This window comes from Pseudophryne corroboree, chromosome 2 (assembly GCF_028390025.1).
Source record: "Pseudophryne corroboree isolate aPseCor3 chromosome 2, aPseCor3.hap2, whole genome shotgun sequence".
NCBI lineage: Eukaryota > Metazoa > Chordata > Amphibia > Anura > Myobatrachidae > Pseudophryne > Pseudophryne corroboree.
This window is the reverse complement of record NC_086445.1, coordinates 752,692,610-752,711,426: the sequence shown is the minus strand read 5'-3', so window position 1 is coordinate 752,711,426 and position 18,817 is coordinate 752,692,610. Positions and strand designations below refer to the sequence as shown.

The window sequence follows — 18,817 nt, the reverse complement described above, 5'->3', positions numbered from 1 at the left end:
ATTATCTCAGCCGTCGGGATTTTCATCCAGGAGAATGGGCATTAAATCCAGAAGTTTCACATGTTGGTTCAGCGGTGGGGTTATCCTCAGGTGGACCTGATGGCGTCTCGCCACAATCACCAAACGCTCCAGTATGTGTCCAGAACGAGAGATCCAAAGGCAGTGACGGTGGATGCTCTCACAATCGCTTGGCCGTACAGCCTATTGTATCTGTTTCCACCGTTTCCGCTGCTCCCTCTGGTGCTAAAACGGATCAAAAGAGTCTGTCAGTCATACTAGTGGCACCTCATTGGCCTCGAAGAGCTTGGTTCTCTGATCTCCACGGACTACTCGCAGATTATCCTTGGCCGCTCCCTCTACGTCCGGAATTCTTACAACAGGGTCCGTTCCTTTACCCCGATTTAGCGCGGCTGCGTTTGACGGGGTGGCTGTTGAGACCGCCCTCTTAAGAAGAGAGGGCATTCCAGAATCTGTTATACCAACCATGTTACGTGCTAGGAAGCCAGTTACGGCAGCTCATTATTACAGAATTTGGCGTGCCTATATAGGTTGGTGTGAAGCTCGGAAGTTTCCGACATCTTTCAAGTTATCCCGTCTTTTGTTATTTCTACAGACGGGGTTAGATGGAGGACTGCGTTTATCTACACTAAAGGTGCAGGTATCTGCGTTGTCAATTTATTTTCAAGGACGATTGGCTCTATTGCCGTCGGTACACACTTTTCAGCAAGGTGTCCTCAGAATTCAGCCTCCATTCATTCCACCTACAGCGCCATGGGACTTGAATCTGGTTTTAGATTTCTTACAGTCTTCATATTTTGAACCCTTACAACAAGTGGATATAAAGTTTCTCACTTGGAAAACAGTTTTTCTCTGACGTCCTAGTGGATGCTGGGGACTCCGTAAGGACCATGGGGAATAGACGGGCTCCGCAGGAGACTGGGTACACTATAAGAAAGATTTGGTACTACCTGGTGTGCACTGGCTCCTCCCTCTATGCCCCTCCACCAGACCTCAGTTAGATTTCTGTGCCCGGCCGAGCTGGATGCACACTAGGGGTTCTCCTGAGCTCCTAGAAAGAAAGTATATGTTAGGTTTTTTATTTTACAGTGAGACCTGCTGGCAACAGGCTCACTGCAACGAGGGACTAAGGGGAGAAGAAGCGAACCTACCTGCTTGCAGCTAGCTTGGGCTTCTTAGGCTACTGGACACCATTAGCTCCAGAGGGATCGACCGCAGGACCCGTCCTTGGTGTTCGTTCCCGGAGCCGCGCCGCCGTCCCCCTTACAGAGCCAGAAGCAAGAAGATGGTCCGGAAAATCGGCGGCAGAAGACTTCAGTCTTCACCAAGGTAGCGCACAGCACTGCAGCTGTGCGCCATTGCTCCTCATACACACTTCACACTCCGGTCACTGAGGGTGCAGGGCGCTGGGGGGGGGGGTGCCCTGAGCAGCAATAAAATCACCTTGGCTGGCAAAATAACTACAATATATAGCCCCAGAGGCTATATATGTGGTAATTACCCCTGCCAGAATACAGAAAAAAAGCGGGAGAAAAGTCAGCCGAAAAAGGGGCGGAGCCATCTCCCTCAGCACACTGGCACCATTTCTCCCTCACAGTTCCGCTCCCTGACTCTCCCCTGCAGTCTACACTACAGAAAAGGGTAAAAAAGAGAGGGGAGGCACAAAATTGAGGCGCAGTAAATATTATAGCAGCTATAGGGGACATAATTCAGTTAGTCCCTGCATTATATAGCGCTCTGGTGTGTGCTGGCATACTCTCACTCTGTCTCCCCAAAGGGCTTTTGTGGGGTCCTGTCTCCTTTAAGAGCATTCCCTGTGTGTGTGTGTGCGGTGTGTCGGTACGGCTGTGTCGACATGTTTGATGAGGAGACTTATGTGGAGGCGGAGCAGATGCCTATAAATGTGATGTCACCACCTGCGGGGCAGACACCTGAGTGGATGGACTTATGGAAGGAATTACGTGCAAGTGTCGACTCCTTACATAAAAAATTTGACGACATGCCAAATGCGGGACAGCCGGCTTCTCAGCTCGTGCCTGCCCAGGCAATTCAAAGGCCATCAGGGGCTCTAAAACGGCCACTACCTCAGATGGCAGACACAGATGTCGACACGGATACTGATACCAGTGTCGACGACGATGAGTCAAATTTAATGTCCACTAGGGCCATTCGTTGCATGATTGAGGCAATGAAAGAGGTTTTACACATTTCTGATATGAACCCAGGTACCTCAAAAAAGGGTATTATGTTTGGGGAGAAAAAACTGCCAATAGTTTTTCCCCCATCTGAAGAATTAAATGAAGTGTGTGAAGAAGCGTGGGCTTTTCCTGATAAAAAATTGGTGATTTCAAAAAAATTACTAATGGCGTTCCCTTTCTCGCCAGAGGATAGGTCACGTTGGGAAACTCCCCCTAGGGTGGATAAAGCGCTCACACGTTTGTCTAAAAAGGTGGCACTACCGTCTCCGGTTACGGCCGCCCTAAAGGAACCTGCTGATAGAAAGCAGGAGGCTATCCTAAAGTCTATATATACGCACACTGGTGTTATACTGAGACCAGCTATTGCTTCAGCGTGGATGTGCAGTGCTGCTGCTGCTTGGTCAGATTCCCTGTCAGAAAATATTGACACCCTGGACAGGGACACTATATTGCTAACCGTAGAGCATATAAAAGACTGTACATGAGAGATGCACAGAGGGAGATCTGACGGCTGGCATCTAGAATAAGTGCATTGTCCATTTCTGCTAGGAGAGGCTTATGGACTCGGCAGTGGACAGGGGATGCATATTCTAAAAGGCACATGGAAGTTTTGCCTTATAAGGGTGAAGAGTTATTCGGGGATGGTCTCTCGGACCTTGTTTCCACAGCAACAGCTGGGAAGTCAGCATTTTTGCCCCATGTCCCCTCACAGCCTAAGAAAGCACCGTATTATCAGGTACAGTCCTTTCGACCCCAGAAAAACAGGCGGGGAAAAGGCGGGTCCTTTCTGTCTAGAGGCAGAGGAAGGGGAAAAAAGCTGCACCACGCAGCAGGTTCCCAGGAACAAAAGTCCTCCCCCGCTTCTTCCAAATCCGCCGCATGACTGTGGGGCTCCACAGGCGGAGCCAGGTACGGTGGGGGCCCGCCTCAAAAATTTCAGCGATCAGTGGGTTCGCTCACGGGTGGATCCCTGGATCCTTCAAGTAGTATCTCAGGGGTACAAGCTGGAATTCGAGGCGCCTCCCCCCCGCCGTTTCCTCAAATCGGCCTTACCGACAACTCCCTCGGGCAGGGAGGCTGTACTAGAGGCAATTCACAAGCTGTATTCCCAGCAGGTGATAGTCAAAGTACCCCTACTTCAACAAGGACGGGGTTACTATTCCACACTGTTTGTGGTACCGAAACCGGACGGTTCGGTGAGACCCATTTTAAATTTGAAATCCTTGAACACATACATAAAAAGATTCAAGTTCAAGATGGAATCGCTCAGGGCGGTTATTGCAAGCCTGGACGAGGGGGATTACATGGTATTCCTGGACATCAAGGATGCTTACCTGCATGTCCCAATTTACCTTCCTCACCAGGAGTACCTCAGATTTGTGGTACAGGATTGCCATTACCAATTCCAGACACTACCGTTTGGACTGTCCACGGCACCGAGGGTGTTTACCAAGGTAATGGCAGAAATGATGATACTCCTTCGAAAAAAGGGAGTTTTAATTATCCCGTACTTGGACGATCTCCTAATAAAGGCGAGGTCCAGGGAGCAGTTACTGGTCGGAGTAGCACTATCTCGGGAAGTGCTACAACAGCATGGCTGGATTCTAAACATTCCAAAGTCACAACTGGTTCCTTCCACACGCTTACTGTTCCTGGGGATGATTCTGGACACAGAACAGAAAAAAGTGTTACTCCCGCAGGAGAAAGCCAAGGAGCGGTCATCTCTAGTCAGAGACCTCCTAAAACCAAAACGGGTATCGGTGCATCACTGCACACGAGTCCTGGGAAAAATGGTGGCTTCATACGAAGCAATTCCATTCGGCAGGTTCCATGCAAGGACCTTCCAGTGGGACCTCTTGGACAAGTGGTCGGGATCGCATCTTCAGATGCATCAACTGATAACCCTGTCTCCAAGGACCAGGGTGTCTCTACTGTGGTGGCTGCAGAGTGCTCATCTTCTAAAGGGCCGCAGATTCGGCATACAGGACTGGGTCCTGGTGACCACGGATGCCAGCCTTCGGGGCTGGGGCGCAGTCACACAGGGAAGAAATTTCCAGGGACTTTGGTCAAGTCAGGAGTCGTCCCTACACATAAACATTCTGGAACTGAGGGCCATTTACAATGCCCTAAGTCAGGCAAGACCCCTGCTTCAAAGCCAGCCGGTTCTGATCCAATCAGACAACATCACGGCAGTCGCCCATGTAAACCGACAGGGCGGCACTAGAAGCAGGGTGGCGATGGCAGAAGCCACAAGGATTCTCCGATGGGCGGAAAATCACGTACTAGCACTGTCAGCAGTGTTCATTCCGGGAGTGGACAACTGGGAAGCAGACTTCCTCAGCAGACACGACCTACACCCGGGAGAGTGGGGACTTCATCCAGAAGTCTTCCTACTGTTAGTAAACCGTTGGAAAAGGCCACAGGTGGACATGATGGCGTCCCGCCTCAACAAAAAGCTAAAGAGATATTGCGCCAGGTCAAGGGACCCTCAGGCGATAGCTGTGGACGCTCTAGTGACACCGTGGGTGTACCAGTCGGTTTATGTGTTCCCTCCTCTGCCTCTCATACCAAAGGTACTGAGAATAATAAGAAGGCGAGGAGTAAGAACGATACTCGTGGTTCCGGATTGGCCAAGAAGAGCTTGGTACCCGGAACTTCAAGAAATGTTATCAGAGGACCCATGGCCTCTATCGCTCAGACAGGATCTGCTACAGCAGGGGCCCTGTCTGTTCCAAGACTTACCGCGGCTGCGTTTGACGGCATGGCGGTTGAATTCCAGATCCTAAAGGAAAAGGGCATTCCGGAGGAAGTCATTCCTACGCTGATAAAAGCCAGGAAAGAAGTAACCGCAAACCATTATCACCGCATTTGGCGAAAATATGTTGCGTGGTGTGAGGCCAGGAAGGCCCCTACAGAGGAATTTCAGCTGGGTTTTCTGCACTTCCTACAGTCAGGAGTGACTATGGGCCTAAAATTGGGTTCCATTAAGGTCCAGATTTCGGCTCTGTCGATTTTCTTTCAGAAAGAACTGGCTTCACTGCCTGAAGTTCAGACTTTTGTAAAGGGAGTGCTTCATATTCAGCCCCCTTTTGTGCCTCCTGTGGCACCTTGGGATCTCAATGTGGTGTTGAGTTTCCTAAAATCACATTGGTTTGAACCACTTAAAACCGTGGATCTGAAATATCTCACGTGGAAAGTGGTCATGTTATTGGCCTTGGCTTCGGCCAGGCGTGTGTCAGAATTGGCGGCTTTGTCATGTAAAAGCCCTTATCTGATTTTCCATATGGATAGGGCAGAATTGAGGACTCGTCCCCAGTTTCTCCCTAAGGTGGTATCAGCTTTTCACTTGAACAAACCTATTGTGGTGCCTGCGGCTACTAGGGACTTGGAGGATTCCAAGTTACTGGACGTAGTCAGGGCCTTGAAAATTTATGTTTCCAGGACGGCTGGAGTCAGGAAAACTGACTCGCTTTTTATCCTGTACGCACCCAACAAAATAGGTGCTCCTGCTTCTTAACAGACTATTGCTCGCTGGATTTGTAGCACAATTCAGCTGGCGCATTCTGCGGCTGGATTGCCGCATCCTAAATCAGTGAAAGCCCATTCCACGAGGAAGGTGGGCTCATCTTGGGCGGCTGCCCGAGGGGTCTCTGCTTTACCACTTTGCCGAGCTGCAACTTGGTCAGGGGCAAACACGTTTGCTAAATTCTACAAATTTGATACCCTGGCTGAGGGAGGACCTTGAGTTCTCTCATTCGGTGCTGCAGAGTCATCCGCACTCTCCCGCCCGTTTGGGAGCTTTGGTATAATCCCCATGGTCCTTACGGAGTCCCCAGCATCCACAAGGACGTCAGAGAAAATAAGAATTTACTCACCGGTAATTCTATTTCTCGTAGTCCGTAGTGGATGCTGGGCGCCCATCCCAAGTGCGGATTGTCTGCAATACTTGTATATAGTTATTGCCTAACTAAAGGGTTATTGTTGAGCCATCTGTTGAGAGGCTCAGTTATATTTCATACTGTTAACTGGGTTTAATATCACGAGTTATACGGTGTGATTGGTGTGATTGGTAGGAGTCTTACCCGGGATTCAAAATCCTTCCTTATTGTGTCAGCTCTTCCGGGCACAGTATCCTAACTGAGGTCTGGAGGAGGGGCATAGAGGGAGGAGCCAGTGCACACCAGGTACTACCAAATCTTTCTTATAGTGTGCCCAGTCTCCTGCGGAGCCCGTCTATTCCCCATGGTCCTTACGGAGTCCCCAGCATCCACTACGGACTACGAGAAATAGAATTACCGGTGAGTAAATTCTTATTTTCTTCTAGCCTTAGCTTCGGCAAGGCGTGTTTCAGATTTGGGTGCCTTGTCATGCAAGCCACCTTATTTGGTGTTTCATGATGACAGAGCGGAACTTCGGAAGAATCCCGCTTTCTTACCAAAGGTAGTGTCATCTTTTCACATCAATCAACCAATAGTAGTTCCTGTGTTAACAGCACATTCTGGAACTCTGGATGTGGTTCGCACATTTCGCATTTATGTATCCCGAACGTCTACAGTTCGTAAGACGGATACGTTGTTTGTTCTCTATGATGCTGCCAAGATGGGTTGGCCAGCTTCTAAGCAGACCTTATCCAGATGGATAAAACTGACCATACGTCAGGCTTACCTTCATGCTAGGTTACAGCCGCCTACATCAGTAACAGCTCATTCCACACGTTCTGTGGGAACTTCATGGGCAGCTGGTCGTGGAGCTTCTACGACGCAGCTTTGCCGTGCGGCTACATGGTCTTCCGTGCACACGTTTGTGCGCTTTTACAAGTTTGATACGTTTGCGGCATCAGCATCTAGCTTTGGCCGCCTAGTGTTACAGGTGCCAAACAGCTCTCCGCCCACGGGGGAAGCTTTGGTACGTCCCAAGAGTACTCCAGTGACCCCTAGTGGATGAAAAAGAAAATAGGATTTTGGTACTTACCAGGTAAATCCTTTTCTTTGAATACATAGGGGGCACTGGACGCCCACCCAGAACAGTTTTACCTGGTTTGTGGTAAGTTCAGGGGATCTTATGGTAACACACTCTCACCGACTGGTTCAAATTATCAAGTGCTGGTTATGGTGTCAACTGTTTAGTTGTCAGTAACGTTATGTGTCAACTTCATTGTTGTCCGTTATGTTATATGTAATACTCCATTGTCAACCTCTCTCTAGCTGCTGTTCGGCTCAGTAAAAAACACTGAGGTACTCTGGGATATGGAGGGATGGAGTGTTCTAAATTTAAATATTCAGTGCCCTGTTCCTATGGAGGCTATCCATATCCCAAGAGTACTCCAGTGCCCCCTATGGATTCAAAGAAAAGGATTTACCTGGTAAGTACCAAAATCCTATTTTACCCTGCACAGAAATAAAATAACCCACCCAAATCTAACTCTCTGCAAATGTTAGATCTGCCTCCCCTGCAGTGCACATGTTTTTGCCCAATTGCTAACTTTCTTGCTGCTGCGATCAACTCGAAATTCCCCCCAGTATGCGAAAGCCCTCACTTAGACTCATTAGTAATTCTCTTAGTTCCCAATGTTAGGAAGCTGAAATTTAACATACAGTAGGTATTCTTCCGGTGGGAAATAGGAAAACTACATAATTAGAATGTTGATAAATAAGAGGGTTGACATAATGACATTATCACCGATGTGTGGCTTGTGTTGCGTGAATGCAAACTGACTATCTTATCAAGATTTGGATTGCACCTCCCAGTGTGTAGAATTTCATTAACAATAAAAATGGTCCTGTCACTTTTTACCGAATTTGCTACGGGTGCTCTCAAATAATGCAAAGAACTATGGATTAATATTTACTTACATTAAGATGTCTCAAATTTACTTCTCCATGAATGTTCCAAATTTTTAAGTCCTTTATTTATAACCGAGAATTCAGAAACTCCTGTGAGAAGAACGGCTAGTGTATGTATAGCTGGCTTAGTAGCCCGTCCAGCACACCCATGAGCTGGCTGCCCAGTGTTTTTTATAAACCTTTTCCTTCTGTTATCAACGTTGGTATGCTAAGGCTTTTGGATACGCAACATTTTTTGTCTTCCCACCTGCATTTCTTTCAGCTATTTCAGGTCATTGAATTATGATTCTTTCTGCCAGCTATTACAGTTCATTAAAGTTTTCTTCCAAATCCAGCCAGTGGAAAGCCCAGAACATGGTCTCCGGGTCAAAGGTCTGCCCAGCATACACAAACGGGAGGTCTGACTCGGACCCCAACCCCATAGTAGTATGTCTTCTGGTATCATGTTCCTGGGACTAGGGGGTGATGGGGTAAATGTATAAAGCAGTGATGAGTGGAGAAGTTGCCCATGGCAACCAATCAGCTGTTCTGAATAATTTTATAGTATGCAAATTATAAATGTTACTTCAATGCTGAACTTATCCACTGGCTAACTTCTCCACTCTTATCACCGCTTCATACATTTACCCTGATGAGTCATACATGCTTGTACATGCATTAATGCCATCACTGATGGTTGTATCATAATTATTTTGATGCTGTACATTTCTACCAACTCCGCCACCCAAAATTGTCTCTAAACTACACAGCACTGCATATTGGGCTTATTGTGTGTTTATTTATTTTTTATTTTTTTGCTTTGTTTTTTTTTGTTTTTCGAACGTCCAGTGTAAGATACACGATTGGCTGGATAAATGTTGATAAATGATAGACCTTTAATTTTATGAACATTGAATATAATTGTGACTTATCTGGCTTTTTTCTGAAGCAGTTGTGTTTTCAGGGTGACTGGTTTCAAATGCATAGCTGCAACTGGAATACTACACACGTGTGCTTGTCTTTTACTAGATCGGTTTCTTTCCTTTTTTTTTCTCTCATATACAGTTAACGGATCAAGTGATGAAGTGAATCCAACTGTGTACTGGGGCAAAGTAGTACGACCTTTGCGGAGTGTAGATCCAACACAAACTGAATATCAGGGCATGATAGAGCTTCTAGAAGAGGGTATGTTTACGTTTTTGTGCGTTTTATACTTGGTCTAGACCAGTGGTTCCCAAACTCTTTGGCATCATGGCACCCTAGAGTATCAGAATTTTATTCACGGCACCCCCTAGACCAAAAATTTCTTAGCGAGAAATTTTTAAACAAATCTTAAATAAAAAATTGTCATCTTTAGGTTCAATTATGTGGTGAGGGACAAGGTTTACTCCTGTTTGTCCACATTTTATGATTGGCAGCCACCAGCACTGGTTTTGCCTATTACGTTGACCAGAAATAATTTTGATTGGTCCTGGACCACCAATCCAAGGCACCTCTGCAAGTGTCCTGAGGCAACCCAGGGTGCCTAGGCACACAGTTTTTAAGAACCACTGGTCTAGACACTTTGCAAGTTCATTTTTATTTATTAGCAGCTAAAATATTTATGCAGTTTGGTACTGAATACAAAATTTTATAAACATTGAGTGTTAGTACCACATTTTTTTTTAAATAAAGTATTTTTATTTCGAAGGAGAGTAGTTTGCATACAGACATTGCATAACAGGAACACATTAAACACGTAATGACATGTCCTCATCGGGGAACAGCATTCACTTTCGACTTATTTTCAAACTATGTCATTTGCTCATAGGCGCATAGGAATGTACAGTTATATATACCATTATTTTGCATTATCCGTACACTCTAGTATTCATGAAATCATATTATACTTTGTTTTGTTCCCCCCCCCCCCCCCCTCAAATATAACTCTTACGGACAATCCGTCCGAGTAAAACCCTTTAAAAGAGAAGAAAACAATCAGAAACCAAACACAGAGAACCCCAGAAATAAAAAAATTAAAAAAACAAAGAGACAAAAAACATTATGGGGAAGAGGACGCATTGGGGGATACTAGCACTCTAAATCCTACCCTGTCCAGATGGGCACAGAGCCACTCTCTCATTCACAACCCATTGGGTGAGAGGGAAGCCTATGGCCCTAGAAGATCATAACTTGGCAAATCCAGGACCTGTTAGTAACCCTATCACCATTAAGTTGTAGGGTCTGGGACGGAGTATATGGATTCCAGCCATGGAGACCAAATTCTTTCAAATTTAGCGGAGGCATTGTGTTTCATATAAATGTATCGTTCCTTAAAAACAGTGTCGTTTATTAGTGCCTTAAGAGCGGGGAGTGTAGGGCCTTTAGGGGCCATCCATAGCCTCGCAATGCTCACCTTCGCAATTGCACATATGTTGCGAGCATATAGGCCCTCTGGACCAGACACAAAGTCAGAGCTACCCATTCCCAGGATGCAAAATTGCGGAGTAAGCATGGCCTCGTCCACCCCTGTGTTCCCCAGAATCGATCCGACCCCCGCCCAGAAAGCCCGCAGCACCGGACAATCCCAAATGAGGTGCCAAAAAGTACCTGCAGTCATCCCACACTTAGGGCAGTCACCCACACGACCCGTCCCGAATTTGGCCAGTCTGGCCGGGGTCATATATATTCTATGCAAAAGGAAGTATTGTATCTGTTGATACCTGATGGATTTGGTAACCGTGCACGGAGTTTCCAAAGCAAGGGCCCAGTTCTCCATCTATGGGGCCCAGATCCTGCTCCCATTTGACACGGAGACGTGTCAAAGGATCTATATGGAGTTTGGCGAGTAGATAACCATAAGCATGGGAAATCATCTTAACTCGACCCAGCATACTTACAAAGGTCTTAATGGGAAATGGTATAATTTTAGGGGGGGAATTGGCGAATTGGGACTGCAAGGCATGTCTGAGCTGGAGGTATCTAAAAAAATAGGAGTTAGGCAAATTAAACTCATCTTTTAGTTGTTGGAAGGATTTGAGCGTATTATCCGTATAAAGGTGATTTATGGAAATCACTGATTTAGGGGCCCAAACTTCCCTCCCCTCGAGCGCATACAGTTCAGGGAGCCATTTAGAATACCAGAGGGGGGTGTTTGGGTCCAATCCATCAAATTTCAAAAGAATTTTTAGTGCCTGCCACACCTTCATGGCTTGGTATATAAGAGGAGGGAGGAACCGGGCCAAGCTCCCACTCAGCAACACCTGCAGGGGGGATAAGTCGGGGAAGTAGCATTGGACAAATACCCAGTGTAGAGAAGTGACGCCAGTATCCTGTACCCATGCACTAATATGAGACAGCTGAGCGGCATAGTAGTACATCTGAAAGTTTGGCAAGGCCAGACCTCCGTCGCTGCGCAGCCTGGTGAGAGTGTTCAGTTGTATTCTAGGACGTTTGCTAGCCCATATTAAAGAAGACAGGACACTATTCAATTTTCTAAAGAAGGATGGATGAATATATACAGGGGATTGCAGAACCACATATAGAATCTTAGGTGGTATTATTTTTACGAGGCTGACCCTGCCAGATACAGTCAATGGAAGCTTACACCAAGTCTTGGATTTACGAGTAATTTGTTGCATGATCGGATCAAGGTTCAAAGGTGTAAAGTCAGAGGGGTCATTGGTTACCTGAATCCCAAGATATTTAAATTTCGCCGTCCAACATAGCGGTAGGGAGATTTTAGGAGCAGCAGGGGGGGGGGGCAATCACAGGCATAATAGAGGACTTAGACCAGTTAATATGAAGGCCTGAATATACACCGAACTCCTCAATCAATTGCAACACTGTAGGCATAGACCTGGTGTAATCCTGCAGAAACAACAGCATGTCGTCAGCGTAAAGGGCAATCCTATCCTCACGAGGGCCGGTATGAATGCCCACTACGCCTGGGTGGGACCTTATTAGACAGGCCAAGGGTTCGATGGCCAGGGCAAACAAGGTTGGGGACAGAGGACATCCCTGCCTGGTCCCGCGAAACAGGCGGAACGAGGGAGAGATATAGCCATTCACTGAGATCCTGGCAGTCGGGTGCTGATAAAGCAATTTAATCCATTTTATAAAATTAGGCCCGAAACCCATAGCTGTCATGACCTCCCATAGATAGGACCACTCGATACTGTCAAATGCCTTGGCGGCATCCAGTGAGACCACTACCGAGTCAGAGGGGAAGTCATATGGGATTTGTAAGATGGTATATAATCTACGTAGGTTAATAGAAGTGGACATCCCTGGCATAAAGCCGGTCTGGTCGGAGTGGATAATGGAAGTAATTACGGTGTTGAGTCGAACTGCTAAAATCTTTGCCAGGATCCTAGCGTCAGTGGGAATCAATGATATCGGTCTATAGGATTCTGGGGATCTAGGGTCTTTTCCGGGCTTCGGGATCACTATAATAATCGCCTCCGCCGTAGAGGGGGGAAGTTGATCATTAACTAAAATATCAGAATACAGGGCGTGAAGCCTAGGACCGAAGAAATCAATGTGGGTCTTGTATACCTCTGAGGGGATGCCGTCATAGCCCGGTGCCTTGCCGCTGGGAGACAAGCCAATAGCCGCCGTTACCTCTTCCAGAGTTAAGGGTGCCTCCAGCATCTCAGAGGCCTCCGGGGGGAGTGTGGGTAGGGGAATATTACTTAAATAAGCGGAGAGGTCTGATGTCGAGTCTACCAGTTGTGAACTGTAGACCTCAGCATAGTAGGAGCGGAATAGCTGCGCAATTTCCGGCGTGGTGTTCACAAGGGCGCCATCGCTACCGGTCATCTGAGCAATTGTAGAACCTGGGCGGTCACTGTGCACCAATCGAGCCAACAGGCCACCTGGCCTATCGCCCTGCATGTAAATATTAGTAGCCTGAAATAGAAGCGAGCGCGAGTTTTTATCAGACAGATGAGCCACCCATGCCGACTGGGCCGCCAGCCAGCGTACCTTCAGCGCAGGGGTGCCATCCACCAAGTATCTAGATTCCAAATCCCTGGCGTCACTCTCAAGGGCTCGCTGTCTCTACCTGCAGGACATTTTGAGGGCAGAAATACGTCTAATATACGTTCCCCTTAGGAATGCCTTAAATGAATCCCAAACCACTGTTCCGGGGGCCGAGCCTACATTGTCAATAAAGTATCCCTCCCACTGAGTCACCTGGTCAGAGCAGTCACCTATTTGCAGCAGCCAGGAAGGATGCAGTTTCCAATAAGATTGACCCCTCTGGCTCACCATAGCGAGAGTCAACACCATAGGGGAGTGATCAGATATACCCCGGGCCTCGTATTGGACATCAACCACCCTAGGGAGAAGAACGGGGGAGAGTAGGGTCAGATCAATCCTGGAGAACGAACCATGCGTGCCAGAGAAGCATGAAAACTGTCTAGTCGTAGGGTGCCGAGCTCTCCACACATCCACCCACTGCAAATTATTCAGAAAATCAGCAAATTTAGTAGGACTAGAGCGGACCCCAGCAGCCTGCGGAGAGCGCCATCTGTCTAAAGCTAAATTCATGACATTGTTAAAGTCACCCAAGCAGATTACCGGGGTGTCCGGAGAGGAGGCTATGAATGAAGCGGCCTGCTGTAGTACATCGTACGAGAATGGGGGGGGGGATATAAACCGCCAGTATGTAGTAGGGTTGGGAACTTAGTCTACATTCAAGGAACACAAATCGACCGTATTTGTCAGTCTTGACCGATACCAGCCCAAATTGGACCGATTTCTTTATCAGGATTGACACACCCCTGGAGGAAGAGGAGTGAGAAGCGTGATAGGCCCAGCCCACCCAGGGTCTTCTAAGTGACAGTAACCTATTCCCCTCCAAGTGAGTCTCGCAGAGACATGCAACATCCGGGCCATATTTCCGAAGTGTAGTTAATACTAAGGAACGCTTTATCTTATTATTTAAACCTCGAACATTCCATGTCAGAAATTTCAAATTAGCCATAGATCTGGTAATATTCTATGTAGTAACCTAAAGATACAGTCCAGCGAATATTCCTGGAAATTGTTAGTGAGGGTAATAACAGTGCTATACTACTCAATCCCTGATTCTTAATCGACAGTATCCAATGCATCAGACATACTTCCCACATCAAAATGAATGTACTCCAAAACAAATTTAAGCATGAGAAAAATAACAAACTATAGAAAGAAAAAAACTTGTGTAAGGCACAGCAACAAGCTGTTCGCTGAACTCTCCCCCCCTCCCCGTATACCACCCCTAACTTCGGCATACTTAAATCCCAAACTATCGTTTCTATCTCTCAAGGGCTAAATACTAAACAAAACCCTTAACCAAAGTCAAGCGATCAAGAGAAAGAAAAGTCCTGAGCCACCAACGCCAAGGGGGGGCTCCCTGGACAATGGGTAGATGCCTCTGGTGGTCCCAACCGATCATTAGACAGTGCAGGGCCTCAATCCGGGGCCATCTGGCGCGCTCCCGGAGCATATCTGTCCAGCCATTGGGCCGCCTCTCTAGGGGAATTGAAGAATTTGGTTTCCCCGTCCGCTACCACCCGGAGTCGGGAGGGGAATAGCATAGAGTAGGAGACGTTCAGGTCTCTGAGGCGCCTCTTGATAGGCATAAACTGGGCTCGATCCTTCTGGACTTCCGCGGCAAAATCAGGAAAAGCAGACACGGTAACCCCGTTTCTGGTAAGGGGGCCTTTTGTGCGTCCCAACCGGAGGACCGAGTCACGGTCCTTATAATGCAGAAATTTGGCGATGAAGGTGCGCGGAGGGGCGCCAGGAGGTAGAGGACGAGATGGTATCCGGTGTGCACGCTCCACCGTAAACTGTGCCGTGAAGGATTCAGCACCGTACAGTTCCTTAAGCCATGACTCCAGGAAGACCTCAGGCTGGGAGCCCTCCTCCTTCTCCGGCAGGCCCACAAATCGCACATTATTTCTACGCAGCCGACCCTCCATGTCTAGTAATTTGGATTGAAGGGATGTTACTTGCTGGGTTACCGTGGAAATAGATTGTTTCATAGGACCGCACATATCCTCCAGATTCGAGACACGGGTTTCTGCCTCTCCCACTCTCTCTCGTATGCGCTGGACGTCCTGCCGAAGCAGTGAGAGATCACACTGCACTTTCTCCATCTTATCTGAAAGACGCTGTTCCGATCCAGCTATTGCCTCCAGCACTTGTTGAAGAGATGGAGCTGCGGGTGTGTTAGGGGATTCAGCAGCTGTTGCAGATGGGGAGTAGGAGTGGGACGGAGAGGCCCCCTGCGAAGCGGCCTGCGAGGCCCGTTGGTTTAGTGGGTTAGGTTGTCTGGCAAATTTCTCCAGCTTCGCCGCAGCCGTGCGCTGGCCGTCCCGAACCATGACGGACAATAGGTAGTAACAGACACTCCGGTATAATCTCAGGTCAAAAGCGTAGAAGGAGACTTCAGCAATGAGTGAATTTTAGGGTTGTAATAAGCAGAAACACATCCGCAGCTGGTCTCCAAAGTAGTAGGCAAATGTAAAAGAAAGTACTGGCAGCGTCCCAGAATATAGGTGAGAGCAGGAGCGATGCAGTTATTTAGTATGTAAAATAAGACAGCAACTGAAGTCGAAGTGTAATTTGATCCCAGGAGGTAGAAGTCACTCACCAGTTACATATCAGTCAGCCTTTAAGTGAGAGTGTTCCCTCTATGACTGGAAGCAGCAGTCCAGAGCAGTGGAGCCGGGAATCTCCAAAATTGAGGCCGGGGATCCGGAGGAGGTATAGGCCGCAAATCCGGAAGTATGTCTCCTCGGCCGTACAGACCCCGGGGAGAGCGGGGAAATCGCCTGCCGGTGCCCTGCAGCGTAGGGAAGAAAAGCAGGGTATTCAGGCACACCAAAGGGGCCAGGATATTACAGGAGGATGTTTAATCCAGGGAGCTCCCGGGATCTGCTTCCTACTCCTGTGCTGCCGTGGCCACGCCCCCGTTAGTACCACATTTAACAACATAACAGGCTAATATGTTTAATGATTTTTCCAAAATTATCCCCAAAATTTGATTTTCAAAAATGATCAAATTATTTAAACCTGAATCAGTACAATTTTATTAAACTTGCAGATTTGTTAATACAATCTTACTGAATCAGGGGTTAATAGTTCTTTATTTACATAATGTACTCATTTAAAGTCTTCAGTTAATATACAGTTTTATATATAATCTATTACACATCTTAAATCTCTATAAAACACATTTTTCATTGGAATTCTTTACAGCTGCAGGAAGAGCAGCCAGAAGCTTGCGTTGATCTTTAGGATCACCCATCAATCACTGCTGGCTGGGATGGGGAGAACCAAGGCAGGGCTGTTGCAGCGCTATTAGTATTGGCCATCGCAGCCTCCTCCGTCAGCGCCTGAAGCTGCAGACCCAAAGGGGAAGTTGGAGCTTCCCTTCCCTGGTCCCCCTTGAGCTCAGGCTGCTAGGAGACTTTTCTTTCTGCAGACACAGGTGGGCAATCCTTTTATGATGGCCCCCCTTCTGTACAAAGGTTGTGAGGGGTTTTCACAGCAACAGAAAGGTTCGCCAGCTGAGCTGAGGGAAAGCCTAGCATAGTCACATAAGATGGTACCCCCAGGGAAGTGGTTAAGCTGGTGAAGCGCCTTATGGACTCATGCCAAGGTTCACCATAATTTTGGAGAGGCCCTAATCTTGCACTAACTTGTTAACCTTACCGTGATATAGCTACACATGATTGGTTGACTGATATACTGTTTGTCATAAGTTTCCAAAATCTTGGTAGGCCACACAAATAGGGGAATGTTGTGTAAATCACAATTAGGTAAAATCTGCAGATTTATACACACACCGATGCCTTTCAATATTTGTATTATCGTACACACATAGCACCCATAATTATTTATTGGATGCAGACATTACATAGTGCTGGTTAACGGAGTGGCAGTGGTTCCTAAACTGGGTACCACTCAGAGGATTCACCAGGTGTGGTGACACCATGTGCTCACTCTGCATTACTATACCCCCCACTCAACCCGCCGGAGCCGCGGCGCCTGAAAAGGGGGCATGGTCTTACAGGTCTCTTCACTCCGGGGGCGTGTACAGCTTCCCTGCAGATGCTGGCTGCCCCTGGAGACTGGGCAACGTGCAGTGCCGGCTCCATATCTGTGACAGGAGCAGAGTGCTGCAGAGGATTATCACACTACAGCACTCAGCTCCTGCCACTGCAGAAGAGCCAGCACTTTGATGTCACCCCTTCCGAGGATGACACCTGGGTGCGGGCCAAAGCAACGCTGGTGGCTGCCAATCATAAATATGTGGACAAGCAGCCCTGTCCACCACCACATAACTGAACACAAACATTGTAAAGACAAATTAATTTAATGTTTACTGTATTTCTCAGTAAGTATATATATATATATATATATATATATATATATATATATATATATATATATATATATATATATATACACACACACACACACACACACACACACACACACACACACACACACACACACACACACACACACTAACTAAAAACAAAATTAGCGGATAGCTTCCTATAATACTACTTTAGTCCAATGGTTCCTAAAACACTCTCAAACCATGGACACCCTAGATTATCTGAGAGATATATATATATAGTGTGTGTATATATTTTACAAGTCAAAAGTTTGGACACACTTTCTCGTTCAATGGTTTTTAATTATTTTCTACATTGTAGATTCATAGTTTTGATGTCTTCAGTATTAAAGAACACACGGAATTATGTTGTAAACAAAAAAAGTGTTAAATCAAAATATATTTAATATTTTATTTCCTCAAAGTAGCCCCCTTTAGCTTTGACAGCTTTGCACACTATTAGCATTCTCTCAATCCGCTTCATGAAGTAGTCTCCTGGAATGGTTTTGAATTAATAGGTGTGCCTTGTCAAGAGTCAGTCTGTGGAATTACTTGCCTTCTTGCAACTCTCCTCCTTGTGTCTTCGAGTTGGGAGGACACGTTCCTGAAGTCTGCAGGACTTTTTTATTTTTACTTTTACTTTTTTTCCCCCACAGTCCCTTCCCACCTTACTAAGAAGTGTGGGTCCGGGACTGTGTGTGCTGCTATAGCAGCATAAGGCTGGTCGGCACTTATAAGAGAAACACCGCCATAGACCTTATCAGCACATACTGACTCGGCCATGGCTGCAGGAGCAGGACGGCTCTTATACAGAAGACCCGTCATTGCCTCCAAATCCCGGCAGGTGTGGTGAGTACAAGCAGACGGTCAGCTCACGCTGCCGCCGCTCCATGTATTTGTGTATTTCACTGTAAGGGGGCGCTGCGCCCGACATCCTCTCCCCACCACTGCTGTGGACGTCCTGAGTGCAGGGAGCTCCTGCACCCTCCTGATTTTACTACACGTGGATGCGACGGCCAGCTCCTGGGGCCGCCGATCCACTAAGCTATGCTGCATTCAGACTATGAGCGCCGGATAGACCCTGCTGCCGCCGCTCCATTAGTCCCGCACCCTAACGTATCGGCGATGGTCAGCCCTGCTGCTTCGCTGAGCTCAGGGCTCTGTGGAGGGCGGTGGACAGCTCCCGCTGCTACAGGATGGTGTTTAACGGGGCGCGCAGCACAGGCTCGCGCGCAGCACAGGCTCGCGCCCCGCTGTGTGTGAGATCGGCGCCCAGCTGCGGACAGCACTCTCTGCCGCCGATGGGCACCGTAACAGTTCCCCAACTCCCGCTTCTTTGCAGACAGCCGCAGTCAGCTTCCGCTGCTGTCGCTATACCCGGCTGTGCGGATCTCCTGTGC

The 18,817-nt window shown here is 47.5% G+C and overlaps 1 protein-coding gene across 3 annotated transcripts in view; it reads left to right on the top strand.

Annotated features, from left to right (window-relative positions):
• The window catches only part of CSDE1 (cold shock domain containing E1), a 281,875-nt gene that overhangs the window by 228,794 nt on the left and 34,264 nt on the right, over positions 1-18,817 (top strand). For all 3 annotated transcript variants that reach the window (XM_063955435.1, XM_063955436.1, XM_063955434.1), the window contains one exon: positions 9,104-9,223. In XM_063955435.1, coding sequence (XP_063811505.1) covers positions 9,104-9,223 — 120 coding nt within the window. The remainder of the gene's footprint in view (positions 1-9,103; positions 9,224-18,817) is intronic.